The following is a 19,446-nucleotide window of genomic DNA, read 5'->3' as shown; positions in this document are numbered from 1 at the left end:
CTGTTTAGCGCAAATGCCTCCCAGAGGGTCCAGGTCTTTTATTAAACAGAATGCTAGTGCTGCTGGAGGTAATAAATGCCACTGATTCTCAGCCAGAATCAATGTGTATGCTTAGGACTACTTCCTATAATATAGCCACCATCTTCAGGCCATTAAAAGAACAAAAACAAAAAATACTACTGCTATGTGGCAGCTCAGTGCAGTGAGTTTGGTCATATATATTTCATTTCTGTAGACTGAGGTATAGGTCTGTCATAACAACAACAACAACAACAACAACAACAACAACAACAGCAACAACAACAATAATAGCAATAATTTATTATTTATACCCTGCCCATCTGGCCGGGTCCCCCCGCCACTCTGGGCGGCTTCCAACACACATTAAAACACGTTAAAATATCACAGATTAAAAACTTCCCTAAACAGGGCTGCCTTTAGGTATTTTCTAAATGTCAGGTAGTTGTTTATCTCTCTGACCTCTGATGGGAGAGCGTTCCACAGGGCAGGTGCCACTACCGAGAAGGCCTTCTGCCTGGTTCCCTGTAGCTTTGCTTCTCGCAGTGAGGGAACCGCCAGAAGGCCCTCATTTAATAACATCATTTAATGTCAATGATATTAATCCTCTGGATACCAGATACTGGGGACATGCAGCAGGGACAAGGCAAAAAAAACATCATTAGCACCCAGAAGATTTTGGCCAGCCCATATTGTAAAGAGAATACTAGACTAAATTGCTCTTGGTCTGATACAGCAAAACAGTTCCAATGGGTTGGCTTATTACATTGATCAGGTCTGGTGGCTGTATGATTTTTAGCTCTGTAATACTTGCAAACTTTCCCCGTGGCTGGAGAACTGGAACATGTGGCTGGAGTAGCCATGATGGAGAGGCAGTTTCAAGTGTGCTCTAGATGGCAGTTGTATGATGAGTACAGGTCCCAAAGCCGTTTTCCCCATAGGGCTTAGTGGTGCGTTGCGCCAGAGCGCCAGCCTCTCAGGGGCACCCCAGCAAGTGGAAGAGCTACACGGCTTTGCTGGCAGCCTCCCCTTTCCCTGCCTGCCTGCCAGCTGTGCCCCGCCAACCATAAGGCTGGCGGGCATTCAGATTCCCTCCCAAGCCTCTGCGGGGATCGTTCTCCTCCCAAGGTGGCTTGTGAGGGAAGCTGCGCTCTCCTCCCGTGGAGGCTTGGGAGGGGCGCAACTTCACTCCCAAGCCTCTGTGGGGATCGCTATCCCGCAGCGGCATGGGGGAGAGTTGCATCCCCCCAGATGGCTGGCAATGTGCAGCTACGGCCACCCTAACACTATCTGTGGTAATTTGGGGGCGCTGGGCGGCACAGGACCGCATCTGCTAAAGATAGCCCTGACAGGTCCAGTTCAAGACATAAAAAGCTTTATTGAAAGCTTGCAAATCAGCTAGTTTTGGTTTACCCCATGTACACTTATTGAAATTTTGCCTAATCCTCAGATATTATTTCACAAGATTTCACCTGTGTCTCACTTCTTCAGGTGTCGGTGGCTTTGATAAGTCTATTGGAAACAACACTCCTGAGCTATCTCAGCTATAAAGTAAGTATTTATGGCTACATTCTTCCATATCTATAGTAACCTGGGGTTTTCCAGATCGCCTTAGATCCCAACTCCCATCATCCTCAGCCAACATATCTGCAGGTCAGGGTTGATGATGGGCATCCTGTAGCACTAACCCTACCATTAGACGGAATGAGGTAGTTGCCCTTGGCGATGCTAAGGGAAAGCAGTGGCAACCCCCCTTCTTTCTGAGCCCCCCCCCAATTATTGACATCTGTTGTAGATCAGAGTTACGTATGTGTGCCACAGGTCCCACACTAGTCAATCAGATGTACACAGAATGGGTGAGGTGCCATCTTGTTACTTGCTTCAGGCAACAAAATGTGTTAGACTGGACCTGAAAGTAAGCCACTTTCCTATGGGACAGTTCCGTTTCTGTCCGTTAAAACAAATGAGTTTGCAAACAGGTTTTATTAGTTGCATTTAAAGCAGGGGTCAGCAAACTTTTTCAGCAGGGGGCCAGTCCACTGTCCCTCAGACCTTGTGTGGGGCCAGACTACTGGCCCCACACGAATTCCTATACCCCACAGATAACCCAGAGGTGCATTTTAAATAAAAGGACACATTCTACTCAGGTAAAAACACGCTGATTCCCAGACTGTCCTTGAGCCTTCGTTTGCCTACCCATGATTTAAAAGTTATTACAAGCAGTTTTGTTTCAAAGGTTCCAGCTCCTTGTGGATTTTAAAATTGGAGTGGTTGGGGGTGTCCCTTAACATTGAGAGAAAGCTCTTGTGTGTTGTGGAACTTTAGCTAATGCCCCCAGTGTTCTTGCTCAGAGAGTTCCATTCCTACCTTCCTAATAGTAATTACCCATTCCTGATTAACCAGCTGGAAATCGTTAATGTGTTGCTAAATAAAGATAATTAATTTCTCTTTGTTTAAATTTGTAGCACGAAAGAAAAAGTAGGAAACTTTCTTCGTATTTTTTTTTTTAATGAAGTTCATTGCAAATATTTATGAGCCTGCCTAGCATTAGACACAATCTGGTAGTTGTTCCACTGCAGTGAACTGAAGTTTCATCTGTTTCATGGAAACAACTGATCTGAAGACAACACCCAGTTATGTTCTCGTGTTGCATTGTCTCCTTGGCATTGCAGCCTCATCATCCCACCCTATAAGCAAATAGTTGGTTTTGCATATTCACAGATCATGTTTTTTAAGCATCGCAATATACCAATATATCACAATGTCTGAAATTAGGCTGGAGCAATGTAGAGGCATCGGCTGGCTTCACAGATTTTCCTGCATCATGATTTTTGCATAGTGCACACACACACACACATTAGGGCTGGGGAATGTATTGATATATTGTCAAAAATTGGTTTGAAGTTCACATCATGATAACAGTTTCTTAACATTCAACATGGCAATAGATTGTGAATCATGATGTGTGTGTGTGCTATGTAAAAATCTTGATGTAGGGAAAACCATGAAGCCTGTCATTACTTCTCTCATGATTCCTTCTGTCCCTGTTTTTGTTTTATTAAAGATTTACAGAAATATATGCAGTGTCTCTCGTAACATTTTTACAAATTGGTTTCATTTGTTGAGACATTGGGAAGAAAGAGGGGGATAGACGTAGATGGGGGGAGGTGGGGAGGTCAGGTGACGATGTTTCTATTTTACTTAATAGAATACTTCTGTCCCTGCTGAACTATGAAGTAACAGTTGTAGCAATATGTTAAAGGTAAATAAAAATGTACAAGTTTCAGATCCCTACGTAGTAGCAGTTTCCAGGACATTATCGTGTTCACCTCTACATAAAGGTAAAGGTAAAGGGACCCCTGACCATTAGGTCCAGTTGTGACCAACTCGGGTTGCAGCGCTCATCTTGCTCTATTGGCCGAGGGAGCCGGCGTACAGCTTCCAGGTCATGTGGCCAGCATGACAAAGCCGCTTCTGGCGAACCAGAGCAGCACACAGAAACACCGTTTACCTTCCCACTGTAGCGGTACCTATTTATCTACTTGCACTTTGATGTGCTTTCCAACTGCTAGGTTGGCAGGAGCTGGGGCCGAGCAACGGGAGCTCATCCCGTCATAGGGATTCGAACCGCCAACCTTCTGATCAGCAAACCCTAGGCTCTGTGGTTTAACCCACAACACCACCCGCGTCCCGCGTCACCTCTACTTAGTTACACCCTTATTTCCGACATACTGATATATTGGTATATGACAGTGTTCAGCTGGTGATATATCACAACGCTGAAAGCCAGACATCACTCAGCCTTAACACACATCATGATTCATGATATATTGCCAGGTGAAAAATTTATGAAACCGATATCATGATACGGACTTCAAACTGGTTTTGGATGATAGATTGCTATATCACTGGGGCCTCATGGCAGAGTAGTATCACAGGGGAAAAGCTTAGTCTTCTGCAGGTATATTTGCAGATCTGCAATGTGCCTATGCACAGTCAGGGTCTATACTTTTTTTTTTTTTTTGCAAGGTCCCCAATTCTGTGTACGAGCCTAAACTCATAACGTTTTGTACACATGGCTAAAAGGCACTTGTCTGTTTGGGTAGGCCTCTGATAGCTTCATAACAAGAGGTGGCACTAATAATAATATGACATTTGACTTACATGAACACCTAAGACAAAGGTAGCCAATGTGGTCCTCTTCAATGTTGCTAGTACTCCGCTTTTGTCAGGCCCAGCCATGGTCAGAGATAATGGGAGTTGCTCTCCAAAATCTGGGTGGGTTTGTACCATGTTTGGTATCTCTGATCAAAGATAGGCAGTTTTCTATTGTAATAAACAGGAATATTTAAGAATTAAGATTATAATTCTTATTTTTATTACAGTTGTACCTCTACTTACGAATAACTCTACTTACGAATGTTTCTACTTACGAACGGAGCTCCATCCGCCATCTTGGATGCGGTTTAGATAGGATTTTTTTCTACTTACGAATTTTCGATAGGGTTGCTTTGACTTACGAATTTTTTCTCCCAATGCATTCCTATGGAATTCGACTTACATTTTTTTTCGACTTACGAATGTGCGTTCGGAACGCATTAAATTCGTAAGTAGAGGTACCACTGTATTTATACCCCGCCCATCTGGCTGGGCTTCCCCCGCCACTCTGGGCGGCGTCCAACAAATACCAAAATACATTAAATTATCACAGATTAAAAACTTCCCTAAACAGGGCTGCCTTTAGGTGTTTTCTAAATGTCAGGTAGTTGTTTATCTCCTTGACCTCCGATGGAAGGGCGTTCCACGGGGCGGGCGCCACTACCGAGAAGGCCCTCTGCCTGGTTCCCTGTAGCTTTGCTTCTCGCAGTGAGGGAACCGCCAGAAGGCCCTCGGCGCTGGATCTCAGTGTCCGGGCTGAACAATGGGGGTGGAGACACTCCTTCAGGTATATAGGACCGAGGCCAATCAAGGGGGTTACTTTATTTGAAAACTCTGAGGGCCATAGTCACCCTGAGCCCAACCTTCTAGGGCCTGCAAGGCAATGGTGTGTGTTGCCAAAAGTGAGTGCAGCCACTCCAATTTTTTTTGTGCGCACTTACACACACCTCTAGTCAGCTGATCCACACAGGTCAGCTGAGGAGATTTTTCTCCCCTCGCTTCTCATCAACGATCAATCCAATAAGAGGGAGGAGACAGTTTTCATCACCATCAGGTTGCTGAGGTGGGCAGATATGTTTAAACTATGCTCAGCGGTCCTGGTCCAGTTAAACCCCTTCCCCCTTATGTGGAGTGCATTTGCATAATTTTGTTGTATGTCACTCGTTGCGTGCATCGCTCTGTGTGTCACTGCATACCCTGCGTTGTCACTCTGCAAAATATTAATGGTTGATAGTACTGTGTTTTTGTTTTTGCCTTCATTTTTACAAGGGAAACCTATGGGAACAAGTTGTGCGGATTCCTTTCCTGTTGGAAATTATTAATGCGATCCCTTTCATAATTACAGTAAGTCTCATCCATTTAACACACAATCTAGGTTAAGTGTGAAGTTATTTTAAAGCAGTACAAATTCTAGAATTCAAGCTGAATGCATGATCCTGTAATTATTTCCCTTAAGGCTCCAAGCTTCAATTAGTTGAATCAACTCGCATTTTGATTGATTTATTGGTAGGCCTAATTTGAGTTGGTTGAAGCAAATTTTAATTAGTGGGGGAAATAATTTTTTTTAGGCTATTTTCAATCTGATATAATTTTCCTCTTCTTTCTTCATTATTAAACGTTTGGGTTCCACCACCTCACAACAACTTGTGCTTATTCCATTGTTAATTTGGTTTGTAAGTTTATAGTCTACTTTTGTTTTTTGAAATGTAATAATTGTTCAGCACCTAGGGTCAAAGGGGGATTATAAATATTGGGCAGGATTCACCCCTGTCAGCAGAAGCTTCGTGCAAGGACTTCGGCTTGCACACAATGCTTTCCCCTCTGCACTTGCCTCGATTGGTTTAAGGAGGGGGGCCGCAGAAACCCCAAAATAGCACGAGGGGAGAGGAGAAGATGGTTATCATTCCATCTGGCAAAATGAGATTCTTTTTCAGGTGGAATGTTTGTAATAGGGCAACATTGAACCCCATCCTATATTTCTCACATCTGTTATTATCTATTAAAAAAAACCATACTCAAGTTTTGTTACTATGTTCTTAAATCAGTTTGATTGATTGATTGCATAAAGCAGAAGTTTTCAACCTTTTGGGGTCCACAGCTCCCTTGACCAATGACATTCTTTCTGTGGCACCCCTGTGGGGCTAAGGAGCCTAGTTTTAGCGCCCCTTGCCTAGGCAGCTGGCAGCCCCTCACCCCTTTCCCAACACCCTCCCTTGTGGAGTGATCGCTGAGCCTCCTCTTCTCTCCTCTCTCATTGGGAGTCCTCTGGGCAGCTGTTGCTGCTGCCACCCCTAGTCTCTGAGCTGCCCCGCTGCCCCAAAGAGGGGTGTCTCCTCACACTGCCCCACAGAGGGCTGGGAAGCACCCCCTGGCCATCCCCAGAAGTGCCATCATCTGGGGACCTTGTAGCAACAAACATCCACACAAGCCTTTGAGACATGGGCGTACCCAGCAAGCGGCAGGGGGGCAGCTGCCCCCCCTAGAAGCAAAAAAAAAAGTTAAATGCTGTGCCTCGCTCCAACTTTCCCCACCAAGCCTCTTCGCAGATGCCAGAAAGGAGAGAGGGAGAGGGTATCTAACCACCCCTGCCCCCTGCCCGCCCTTCATCTCCGCTCCGGAAAGCGCGAAGAAAGGAGAACCCCGCTCCACTCCCACAGCAGACCTTCTTCACCAAGTGCCACTCACGGCCACGGCTGGGAAGGAAACAGCACACAAAGGGAAGGGAAGCCGGAGCCCCCCCTCCTGCCATCGCCATCTTTGCGCGTGTCGCGCCCGCCCAGCCCCCTCCGAGAGAGATCCAAGGAGGAGCTGTGAGTAAGGCGGCAGCGGAGGCTCCCCTAAGGCCGCCCCCCCAGAAGGATCGTGGAGCACCTCGGGCAGTGGCGGGAGTGCTAATCCCCATTCCCGTCCTCCTCCTCCCTTCCAGACGCCTTTACCATGGCTCCCCCCCCTTTTGATCCTGGGTACGCCCATGCTTCGAGAAGCAAAGACCCAAGCGGCCAACAGAGGCAGGAGGGAAGGAAATAAGGTTTGTCTTTAAAAGCTCAACAATTGGGGCAGCAACCCTGATCATCATTCAAGGCACCCCAGGGTGCCACGCCACACTGATTGAAAACCACTGGCATAAAGGGAAGTTATTTAAATGGTATAAATAAGTTATTTGAATAGTAGCATTTCCACATGGGCTGCATGGATCTCAGTTCACAAATGGTTTGTGCACACATCTAGTTTGGTCCAAAAGCTTCCTGGTAAATGTGAGTAGTAGGATTCCATCTCCCCCCCCCCAGGGTAAAAAGAGAGTAGAACAAATATCTCAAAAGTTATCTCTGCTGAGGTAAATTCTTACTTCTGGCATTGCAATAAGGCTTGGTATTAGATCTTTTAAAATGAAACTACCATTTCTGTACATTCAGTGCAGTTTTACTGGCAAAGTTACCTGAATACATTTCATGTCTTTCTGCATTCTCCTTCAGATTTTCTGCCCTGCATTAAGAAACTTATTTATCCCAGTGTTTTTAAACTGCTGGCTTGCCAAACATGCTTTGGAGAATATGATTGTAAGTATAACAAAGGACCTATTTAAGAAAAATGACAACAAAATTCTGTACTTTTATATGTACAAATCACAAACCTAGATCAGTAGTCCGCCTAAGCCGCAGCAGCTAAATTCCAGCCTGTGAAGTGCCACTGAAAATGAATGGGAGTAAATTGGATTAAATCCAAATACATCAGGTTAATTGGTTTTTGAATTTTATTGTTTTATTGTTGGAATTTGCAGCCTTCTGTTTTACCTCCCTGTGGTTTACTTAGATTCACTTCTCAGTAAAACAAGTGCATTGCCTATGTTTATATAAAACTATTGGCCCAGCACTAATCCCTTTGCCTCGTTGGTTATTTTTTTCTGGCTCCAAACCGTTGGAGCTGTTGGTTTCTTGAGCAAATACCAATAATACTTGGCTTAGCATTCTTTCTTGTTGGTTGCCAGTCCAAAAACATAATCCTTTCCTTGTATACTCAGAAGTAAGTCCTGTTGAGTTCACTGAGCATGTACAGGATTGGAGCTGAAGTCTTGTTATTTCAAAAGACTAATTTCAAAAGACTAATTTGATTACAGTATTTTAATTTAGAGTGGTTGGTTTTACTGTAATTTATTGTATCAGTTTTGTATTTTAGAGTGATTGTTCTACTGATTGGTAGCTTTTTTAAAAAAAAAACACGGTATGCTGGTTTTTGCTGTATTTCTTTGTAGCTACTTTGAATGCCTCAGTAGAAAGGCAAATAAGATTTCATATACAGTATAAATAAAATGTGAACCTTTGCAGACTTTGTATATCTGCACATGGAATACTGACAAAAGATAGATTAGTTGTGGATATTTAATATAAAAGGCATTTCTGAACCTTATGCGTCTCTTTTCTTTTAATCTAGAATGATCTCCATAGAGCCATCCAACGCACGCAGTCTGCAATGTTTAACCAAGTTCTGATTTTAATATCCACGTTGCTGTGTCTTATCTTTACATGGTAAGTAGCACGTGGTGATGTTACTAGTAGTAATGTAATTCCGTTCTTACACGGTTTCCAGAAAAAGTTCCAATTGCATTTTTTACAGGCATGTATTCCATGGTCGCAAAAGTTTAGGGAAGGAGGGTGTTTATATGTTTGGTTGCAGTAGGAAAGAAAATGTCAGCCCTGCAGCTTATGAAAGGAAATTCCTCTAATCATAGAATAAGCAGGACTCGCTGTTTTGCAAATGATGCTTGTTATGTTCCAGAGAGATCCAGTTCAACGAAGTCACGCATAGGACAGCACCCATTAAGACCCTTGAAAAGGGGAAAGCTATTTGTCATACATCATCAACGTGGGAGTGGAGCTAAATGTTATAAACAACCATGGCTGGAGCAGGCAGGAAGCATTTTGGAAGATCATTATATCTATAATTTGATGGCTTGAAGCTTCTTCCTACCAAACACCCGGAACCCCAGATATGAAACTTGAAAAGCAAAACCTAAGACTTAGCTGTTGCTTTCCGTATACACTTTGCACCGTACTGTTTTGCCTTTTTAATAATAATAATAATAATATTTATTAGGTTTTCCAATTTAACAATCCAATGAAATCCTCATTAAAACATTCCAAATTATAATACAATCATGAAAGCCAAATAATCATGCCAAATTATATGTCTTTTGGTGACTTCCCATGCTCTGAAGTTCGGGGAGTGATGATCTAATATTTATACTGCATTCCTTAATTAGTCAGATATTCCTGATAAATATTCCCTGTTACTGTTACATGTTACTGTTGTGCCTTTCTGCCTAACAAGTTTAGTTTTTATTTTATTTTATTGAAAATATGTGTTTAGTTCTGTTACAAGCCCTTCCACAGTAGCGATAACACAGTCGCCTGACCCATCTAAGTGCAAAGCACTATACCATACCACTTTAAACGGCTGCCCCCAAAGAATCATGGAAACAGTAGTTTAAGGGTGCTGAAATTGCTATAAGGTAAAGGGACCTCTGACCATTAGGTCCAGTCGTGACCGACTCTGGGGTTGCGCGCTCATCTCGCATTATTGGCCGAGGGAGCCGGTGTATAACTTCCAGGTCATGTGGCCAGCATGACAAAGCTGCTTCTGGCAAACCAGAGCAGCACATGGAAACGCCGTTTACCTTCCCGCTGTAGCGGTTCCTATTTATCTACTTGCATTTTGACGTGCTTTCGAACTGCTAGGTTGGCAGGAGCTGGGACCAAGCAACGGGAGCTCACCCTGTCACAGGGATTCGAACCGCCGACCTTCTGGTCAGCAAGCTCTAGGCTCAGTGGTTTAACCACAGCGCCACCTGGGTCCCTTGCTAGGAGATCCCTATTCCCTTGACAGAATGAGAGTTCACAGAGCTTGCTGGGGGGAGAGATTGACTACTCTGAAGCTGTAGCTCTGTACGGAGAATAGGGATCCCCCCCTAACCACTCTCAGCTCCTTAAAGAAACGATACTTCCCAGGATTCTTTGGGGGAAAGCCATGACTGTTTAAAGTGGTATCATAGTGCTTTAAATGTATAGTGCAGATGGGGTCTTGGTGTGGCATTAATTGATGCGTGAAACACAACATTAAGTATTCTTCGGTGAGCATGTCCTTTGATATTTGCTGGGATCCAATTCTCTTTCTAACATTACACAAGCAGTTGATAGAATATGAAGCAGGACTCCACGCTAGTGCCTGGCTGGTTTGGGGGGAAACAAAAGTATTTGAGAACAAGCCATGGTCTGTGACTGACAAGGAGAAGAGAGCTGTTTAGAATGGAACAATTTAGAGAGGAACATTGCGTTCAGGTGCAGCCTGCATTTTGTAGCCGACACAAAAAGATGGAGAAAATGGCAAGTTGAACCACAGCAATTATTGCTGCCTTCAGCATCTGCACATGGAAGCTGATTATGTACCAAATTATTCTGTCCCTGCTATGACCCTTCCAGACAGGGGAAAAGAAATAGACTAAACAGCAACAAGGGGGGAAAAACACACCCTATAACACAATTGCTTGCTAAGGAAACGAATCAGTCTGCAACAGCCTGCAATACTAATTGAAATCATATTCAGTTGGCCTTAAAACAATCCTCGGCAGATCTGCCATTGGTTTATATTGCTGTTCCTTTGAATTTTCCAGAAGTTAGGTTTGTATTTTTAGATAGCTATCAGCAAATATCGATATCGTGGACAGTTTCTCACACATACACTGATATTTGCTTGTTGCGCTCTGCAGAGCAATTGCAATAATTAAGAATATCTGAATTTTTCTCTATCAATTCAGGCTGCAAAGTATGGATACCCCTGGGGTTCTGTTTACTGGGAGCTGGGGTGGGGTGTATCCTGTGCCTCAGCAAGGATGAGGGTGCTAGAGAGCTTGGGAGACATTTCCAGTGCAACTGGTCAGCTCGGTCATTCTGGATTTTGCCATTTGACCAAAGACAAATCAACTATGCCCGCTGAATTTACTCAATATACGATCAGCAGAGTAGGGGTTTCACCTTCCCCCACAGCAGTGTTCATTGATCCATTCAAAATGCTCTCTGTTTTTGTCACAATTGTTCTGGTTGTCTCTGGGCAAGATCTTTAGGAGAAGGTAAGTTGAGGTGAGCTCTCGACTTCTCACTAAGGACACCATTAAGGGGTCATGGGAATGTCAACTCAAGGTTTAGCCAAGTTTGGGACCAGCATTTCTGCCTTACATTGACAGGTGTAGCCATGACATTGGTGCACATTGTGGCTGATCTGAACCTGCCACCCACCCCTTACTATTTCCCCCAGTATGCTGGCTGGGAAATTAAACTGACAGAAGTTGGGCCATTGGAAGGCTGTGCTCTTGTCCTATTCAATGCCACTCCAAATTCTGTGCATCCGTAATGAGTTTTTGTATTGTTGCTGCTCTCCAATCTCCATGGACCAGGTAAAATTGAAACAGAAATATGAAATGAGGGGGACTTGGACCTAACAATATGTTTCTCTGCAATAATAATTATTCAGCCATTATGTGGGACTCCAGGGTCTTCAAAGCACATTGCCTCAATCACTCGGTAAGTAGACCAGTATTATTGGCACCATATTGTAACAAGCAATATGGTGCCAATAGATAAGACTTAGTGGCTTGCCGAAGGCCACCTAGTGCATTTATGGAGGGCTTTGAAAGGGTTGCAGCTCAGTCCCTTAGCCCTTAGTTTAGATTTTGTGCAGTCTGAAGCATGCATATCTTAAGTAACGTGAATTAATCCCTGTTAAATTCTAAGATATAGGGACCCAGGTGGTGCTGTGGGTTAAACCACTGAGCCTAGGGCTTGCTGATCAGAAGGTCGGCGGTTCGAATCCCTGTGGTGGGGTGAGCTCCCGTTGCTTGGTCCCAGCTCCTGCCAACCTAGCAGTTCGAAAGCACGTCAAAATGCAAGTAGATAAATAGGAACCGCTACAGCGGGAAGGTAAACAGCGTTTCCATGTGCTGCTCTGGTTTGCCAGAAGTGGCTTTGTCATGCTGGCCACATGACCTGGAAGCTATACACCGGCTCCCTCGGACAATAATGCGAGATGAGCGTGCAACCCCAGAGTCGGTCACGACTGGACCTAATGATCAGGGGTCCTTTTACCTTTGAATTCTAAGATAAAGTTAATACGAGCCTATTAACACTAAAGATTTGGAGAACACCCCCTCACACACACTCAACATGAAATATGTTTTTACAGGTGACCCTGAGAATGGTTTTAGCTGTTGGTCTTCTTTTGAGTCCTGTGGGTTCATTTGCTATGGGTCCAGGGTGAAGCACCATAGTTTCTGGTGTCACCCAAACTGAGAAAACTGTGATTTAAGCCCTGCTCAGGATATCATAATTAATGTCTGAACTACAACACTGTCTTAAACAGGGCATTCGTTGGAGACGGGTAGAATAAGATGTGCACAAAATTGCACTGCATGCAATTGCAATCTTCCTCCAACAAACTCAAGGGGCATTCAGTCGAATGCCTTGCGAGACAAACACTGCAAACCTGGAAGTGATTGTTCCAGCTTGCGAACGTCTTTCGGAAGCCAAACATCCGTCATGGCTTCCGCAGCTTCCAATTGGCTGCAGAAGCTTCCTGCAGTCAATCAGAAGCCGCACCTTGGTTCCTGAATGTTTTGGAAGTCGAACGGACTTCCAGAACAGATTCTGTTCGACTTCCGAGGTACGACTGTATATGGTTCTCCCTCAGGGTCCCTTCCAACTCTATGATTCTGTGGTTCTAGGATGTAATTCTCAAAATGGGGCAAACAGTATATTTAACAATTTTAATGCTGTGAGCATTTTAACAAGCTTCAGACTGAAGGAAGGATTCCACACCCACACAGAGGTGGGGACATCTCTGTGCTTGCAGAGTGCAAGCTGTGTTTGGTACTGTGCATCTTCCATCAACTCCTCTTGACAGTAGTAGTAAATGACCCCCTTTCCCTAGCGTTACTGTTGTCGTGTTGTGTTGGCAAAACTGCAGAAAAGTAAAGAGGAATTGTATTCTTTTTCCATGAATCATCGGCCAGGCAGTCAGCTATGCTGCAGTTTCAGAACAGTCTTGGGCAGGAGTAAAAGACAGAGTCCTGTTGATGCTTCTCATTTCCTCCTAAAGCAAGCAGGCCAGGCCATCAGAAATACATCCTTTGGTTTGGAACAGGAATATACATGAAGTGAAAAGAATGAGAAATATAAATGTAGGAGGATACCAGACTTCAAGCTTTGATTTCTACTCTCCCTTTTCCGTGGTGCATAGCAAGCACTCTGAAATAAAAATAGTACCTTGGATAAAGTTCTCTTCTTTAATGACATCCTGGCCAGATTCTATTCTATAGCTTCAAAACGATCAGTGTTTCTAAATACAGATAAAAGTTTATAAAAGTTTATAGCACGGCATTGCTCTTGCTCTGCCAGTGCAAGTTTGCATATGGTGTCAGCAATCAGGATCCTTCCACTGGTCTTGTGCTGTAATATAGACATCTAGATCTGCATATACACCTTAAGGTTCCATGGCGATGGTTTTTCAATTTTAATTGATAACTTGAGTGGCAAGGATGCTGCTTCCCTAAGGCTATGCCTTATGATTCTCAAGTAATGTATAAAGGGTGGAGATGATGTGGAAAGTTGACACCAGAACCCCAGGAAGTGAATTTTCCCATATAATCAGCTCCTCCCATATGCACAGTCTGAGAGTCATTTGGGGCTCACAGCTGTCCACGGAGGCTCAGGTTAATTCTGGGTCCAGGGCAGCTGTCTACCAGCTCCATATGGTACACCAGCTGAGACCCTACCTGCCTGCGCACTGGCTCGCCAGAATGGTACGTGCCCTGGTTATCTCCTGCTTGGACTGCTGCAACACACTCTACGTGAGGCTACCTTTGAAGGTGACTCAGAAACTACAACTAATGCAGAATGTGGCAGCTAGACATATAACACCTGTCCTGAAAGACCTACATTGACTCCTAGTATGTTTCCGAGCACAATTCAAAGTGTTGGTGCTGACCTTTAAAGCTCTAAACAGCCGTGACCCTGTAGACCTGAAGGAACGTCTCCACCTCCATCATCCAGCCCAGACACTGAGGTCCACCTCCAAGGGCCTTCTGGGGTGTCCCTCATGTTGAGAAGTGAGGTTATAGGGTACCAGGCAGAGGGCCTTCTCAGTAGTCATGCCCACCCTGTGGAATACCCTCCCATCAGATGTCAAGGAAATAAACAACTTCCTGACTTTTAGAAGACATCTGAAAGCAGCCCTGTATGGGGGAGGGGGAGGTAAAAAAGGTAAAAGGCAGTGGGTGGCACTGTGGTCTAAATCATTGAGCCTCTTGGGGTTGCTGATTGGAAGGTCAGCGGTTCGAATCCCTGCAACGGGGTGAGCTCCTGTTGCTCTGTCCCAGCTCCTGCCAACCAAGCAGTTTGAAAGCACACCAGTGCAAGTAGATAAATAGGTACCGCTGTGGCAGGAAGGTAAACGGTGTTTCCGTGTGCTCTGACGTCCGTCACAGTGTTCCATTGCGCCAGAAGTGGTTTAGTCATGCTGCCACATGACCCAGAAAGCTGTCTGTGGACGAACACTGTCTTCCTTGGCCTGAAAGCGAGATGAACACCGCACCCCATAGTCACCTTTGACTGGATTTAACTTTCCAAGTGTCCTTTCCCTTTTATAGGGAAGTTATTAATGATTGATACTTTATTATTATTTTGTATATGCACCCAGAGTGACTGGGGCAACCTAGTCAGATGGGTGGTGTATAAATAACTTTGTTGCTGTTGCTGTTGTTGTTGTTACATTCACATGTGAAAAGACATGATAAGATCTGGATTTTCAAAAACCTAATAATATAAATATGAATTTTCTTCATATTTTATGTTGCTAACGTTTATATTATATGCAACCATAAGGAAACAGCATTTTGGGTAGCATATGAATCTGCCCTTAGAAGCCTATGCTTGCCTACTTTAGAAGAAAACTGTTGTGCATATACAGCTACATCATCTAGGTCAGGCATCCCCAAACTTCGGCCCTCCAGATGTTTTGGACTACAATTCCCATCTTCCCTGGCCACTGGTCCTGTTAGCTAGGGATCATGGGAGTTGTAGGCCAAAACATCTGGAGGGCCGCAGTTTGGGGATGCCTGATGTAGGTTTGTGCAAGGGTACAAGTCAGTTAGAGAGCAGGAATCACCAGTGGTTGTGGCATCAAAGCCTAGAGGCGGCTGCAGCTGAGGATAAATCAGTCAGCCAGCTAAGGTCTCAGTCATGTCACACAATTAATTCAGTCATAACAGGCAGAGGATTTTCTTTTAAATGTGTGTGTTTGTGTGCGTGCCCTGATACACACAAACAAGCTATGTGACTAACAGCTATTCCGCTCATGTTGCAAAACATAATTATGTTTTGGTCGAGAGTTTTGCAAAGTGATCATTAGCTTAGCTTGTTTGCTCTGGAAATAATACTGCTTGTTGTCTCTTGTTGCTATCATCATCCCTACTTGCATACTTACTAACTTACTTACTTATTATGATAACTTAATATACTGCCATTCAACAACAACAACAACAACAACAAAAATGTACTCAGGGCAATTTGAGTACTCCCTTGTAGTCTGTTTTTTCATAGTTAAATTGTGAGAGGAATAAAGGAAAGCCTCCGGTTTTTAAACGTCGGACGGTAATCTAATCTAATTTTTGTGATGATGTCCAGTGATCACTCTGATTCTGGAAAGAAATAAGCCTTCTTCAGGCCTTCTGGTGAGGGGATAAGTAAACATTCAATGGTTGGTATGCGGACCAGTATGCTAGCTCTGCCTTTAGTGCAGCCATTTCTGTGGAAAATGGCAGTTCTAAAGCGCATGGAGACCCACTATCAGTGCAGAAGTGTCCCCACTTCCGAAGCTCACCCTCCTCACTCACCCTAGTAAGTTAGCATTTAAACCAGTATGCCTAATATTGGCAGTAAAAAACAGTATCTGCATGATTCTGACTTACCTCCTGTGGTTTGAAGGCTTTCCACTTGTTGGGGCTGCCTTTTTGAGTAGCCAGTTGTTGCGAGGCAGTTGCACGTCATGGTTGCAAACATGGCAGGAATGATCAAACCGAATACACACTTCTGGGTTGGGACAGACGGCAACTTTTATTTGCTTATACAGTTGGAGAGCCAGGCTGCCAAGGCAGCAGGGCAAGGAGCCAGTCCACATTCCAATTCAACCCTTGCCATTGGAATAGCATTTCCACCAATTGGTTGGGAAGAACCCAAAACACCTGTGGGAATTGTCCAGTGTTAGATTCCAATGTGGTACAGACCAGGCAAGTAAAAATCTGGCTATAATTGGCAACTCCGGTGCATTTTAATGTGTAACCATGGCCTCACAGCTCCACAATATGTCATTTTGCAGAGTTTAGTGGTCTGCATTGCAGTTCATCACTAACAGATGGAAGACCAAGAGAGCTAGGGCTTTAATGCTAACATCACTTACCTGGTAAGTTTTTATTTTGGTATGAGCTTTCGTGTGCATGCACACTTCGTCAGATACACAGTGTATCTGACGAAGTGTGCATGCACACGAAAGCTCATACCAAAATAAAAACATAGTTGGTCTTTAAGGTGCTACTGAAGGAATTTTTTTATTTTGTTTCGACTCAGACCAACACGGCTACCTACCTGTAACCACTTACCTGGGTTTAAGCTCCTCTGAACTCAGTAGGACTTACTTCTGAATAGGCATGTTTAGAATTGAGCTCAATTAAGAACTGAGTTGTGGCGCTGTGGGTTAAACCACTGAGCCTAGGGCTTGCTGATCAGAAGGTCGGCGGTTCGAATCCCTGTGAAGGGGTGAGCTCCCGTTGCTCGGTCCCAGCTCCTGCCAACCTAGCAGTTCGAAAGCACGTCAAAGTGCAAGTAGATAAATAGGTACCGCTACAGCGGGAAGGTAAACAGCATTTCCATGTGCTGCTCTGGTTCGCCAGAAGCAGCTTTGTCATGCTGGCCACATGACCTGGAAGCTGTACGCTGGCTCCCTCGGCCAATAACGCGAGATGAGCGCTGCAACCCCAGAGTCGGTCACGACTGGACCTAATGGTCAGGGGTCCCTTTACCTTTTACCTTTAAGAACTGAGTTAGAAAGAGCTTGAACTCTTCTCTTTCTGACTACTTTTTGAAGGGCAGTGAGGTGGTTGCGCTGGTGGTCCTTCCCAGCTACATTTAAAATCTTGGATTTCTCTATCGATTTTTAGGGGCAGTTCTCATCTTCCTTCCTTGGGGAGATTATAAATAGCTTCGCGGCTTAAATTAGAAAATGAGCTCTCTGAAGGATGCAGTGCTTCTCTCTGCCCTTTTCAGAAAATATCTACCACTTTCCTCTTGTCCTCCCTTCCTCAGGGGAGAAAAATGGAGCACAGAGAAATGGATGGAAAGAGGAAAAAACGCCCCAATTTTCACCTTCATAGGGCGACTTACGAGATACACACACACACACACACACCAAAGATGCATAACATAGTAACAAACAAATAAGAGATTTGGGCAGCTGTGAGAAGGTGGGGATTTTCAGCCTCCACAAATCGGATGCTCTTCAAGGAGGGTACGCGTTGCATTCAGGCCCCCAGGCATCTCCCACCTCCTTTTGTGGGCAGGGCTATGCCCTGCTTCACTCCGGTTGGTCGTTTCATGGTCACTTGGTCCCTAAAGCCAATGGCTTGGCTTGGGGGGTGGCCATGAAACGTTATTTAATCCCTGCACGATGTTTCCTGGACCTCTTTGCCTTTGCACAGCGGATCACCCCCACCCCTTTTATCTGGTGCATTGGCCTTGCTATGGACGTTGTTTGTCGCCTATTTTGCAATGGGGGCCTGGTAGGTTTTTTTCCCATCTGGCAGATTGGCAGAGCCATTTGGTTTTCGCCTACCGCGTAGCAATCATCACAGCTTTGTACGGTTTGGCAGTTAGGCATTGGATCAGCAATGTGTGGGGAGGGGAGCTGCTGCCATCACCTGCCCCTCCAAGCTCAAGAGTATTCCGTTAAAGGAATCAGGAGTTGGCCTGGGTCTTACCCAAAACCCCGCAGTAGGGGCTAGGGCCATACCAGGACCGGGGGTGAGCTCGAGTCGGTACACATTGGCGGGGCTCCCTCTGGGGGTGTTTCACCCTTTTATAAGATTCCCCATGATGCAGGTGGGAGTCTGATATACAGTGGTGCCTCGACTTACAAATTTAATCCGTTCCGAAGGCACCTTCATAGGTCGAAAAATTCGCAAGTCGAAAACCGCCATTGGAAACTCGATTTCCCATAGGAATGCATTGGAAACGGAAAAATTCGTAAGTCGAAGCAATCCCATCTTAAAAATTCGTAAGTCGAAAAAACCCTATCTAAAACTGCCGCGGTTTCCGTTCGGACGTCGAATAATTTGTAAGCGTGCGGCCATTTGCCCCATTCGTAAGTCGAAAAATTTGGTTGTTGAAGTCGTTCATAAGTCGAGGTACCACTGTAGCTTGGATGATTCCAATGCCTAAGCCAATACCACTCACATTCTGTATTCAATAACGTCGTGGCCTAAATTTTGCCCAGTAACTTAAACTAAAGCCCCATGTCACTGTGCCTTCATTTTTGGGGGATGGTTGGAGGTCTCGAAGCACAACTGCCTCATAGGAGCAAGACCTACTGAGAAGAGTTGCTGTGCTCATTAGGCCTGCCTCCCCAGAGCAGGCCCTGCGTCTTCTAATAAAGAATTAACTTCACATACGCAGTGTGATTTATTGCTGGCTGGCTCCCTGACACCTCCTATTCAAAGAAGCTCTCATCTCCACCTGTGCTGCTATCTGCATATGTGCAGCCACTGCCTCGAACATACACCCTCAGCTTAAGTGCAGCGTGTGTTTTCATATCCAATGGAACCTGGTTTAAGGAGAAATGCATCAAACAGAAGGATTTCTCAAAAAACTACAGAATGCACATGGATGGTGTCTAACGGCATGTGCACTCGGCTTCAAACACCGGTGGAGGAAGCACACTGGAGCTGGAGTAAACACTAATGTGTACATGACCTTTGCACCAGGACGAAGAGCTGACCAATCCTATAGCAACAAACAGATGTGACAGCTGCACACCAAGTCCACAAATCTGGATAACACTTGCTTGTGACCGTCTCCTCTGAAAAACTATCAAGTTTTCCACAAGTTGCTTTCATCAGGACTAAATTTAGCTGGATCATATTCAATCACTGCACTAACAATCTAAACAAAAGCCAAGGGC

General features: G+C 44.7%; 1 protein-coding gene across 2 annotated transcripts in view; it reads left to right on the top strand.

Annotated features, from left to right (window-relative positions):
* KCNT2 (potassium sodium-activated channel subfamily T member 2) overlaps window positions 1-19,446 on the top strand; it is a 207,306-nt gene that overhangs the window by 98,561 nt on the left and 89,299 nt on the right. For both annotated transcript variants that reach the window (XM_035123142.2, XM_035123140.2), the window contains exons 5-8: window positions 1,510-1,569; window positions 5,446-5,520; window positions 7,650-7,733; window positions 8,605-8,699. In XM_035123142.2, the coding sequence (XP_034979033.1) occupies window positions 1,510-1,569; window positions 5,446-5,520; window positions 7,650-7,733; window positions 8,605-8,699 (314 nt within the window). The remainder of the gene's footprint in view (window positions 1-1,509; window positions 1,570-5,445; window positions 5,521-7,649; window positions 7,734-8,604; window positions 8,700-19,446) is intronic.

This window comes from Zootoca vivipara, chromosome 7 (assembly GCF_963506605.1).
Source record: "Zootoca vivipara chromosome 7, rZooViv1.1, whole genome shotgun sequence".
Classification (NCBI taxonomy): domain Eukaryota; kingdom Metazoa; phylum Chordata; class Lepidosauria; order Squamata; family Lacertidae; genus Zootoca; species Zootoca vivipara.
The sequence above is the reverse complement of the archived record's forward strand: the minus strand, read 5'-3'. Positions and strand labels throughout refer to the sequence as shown.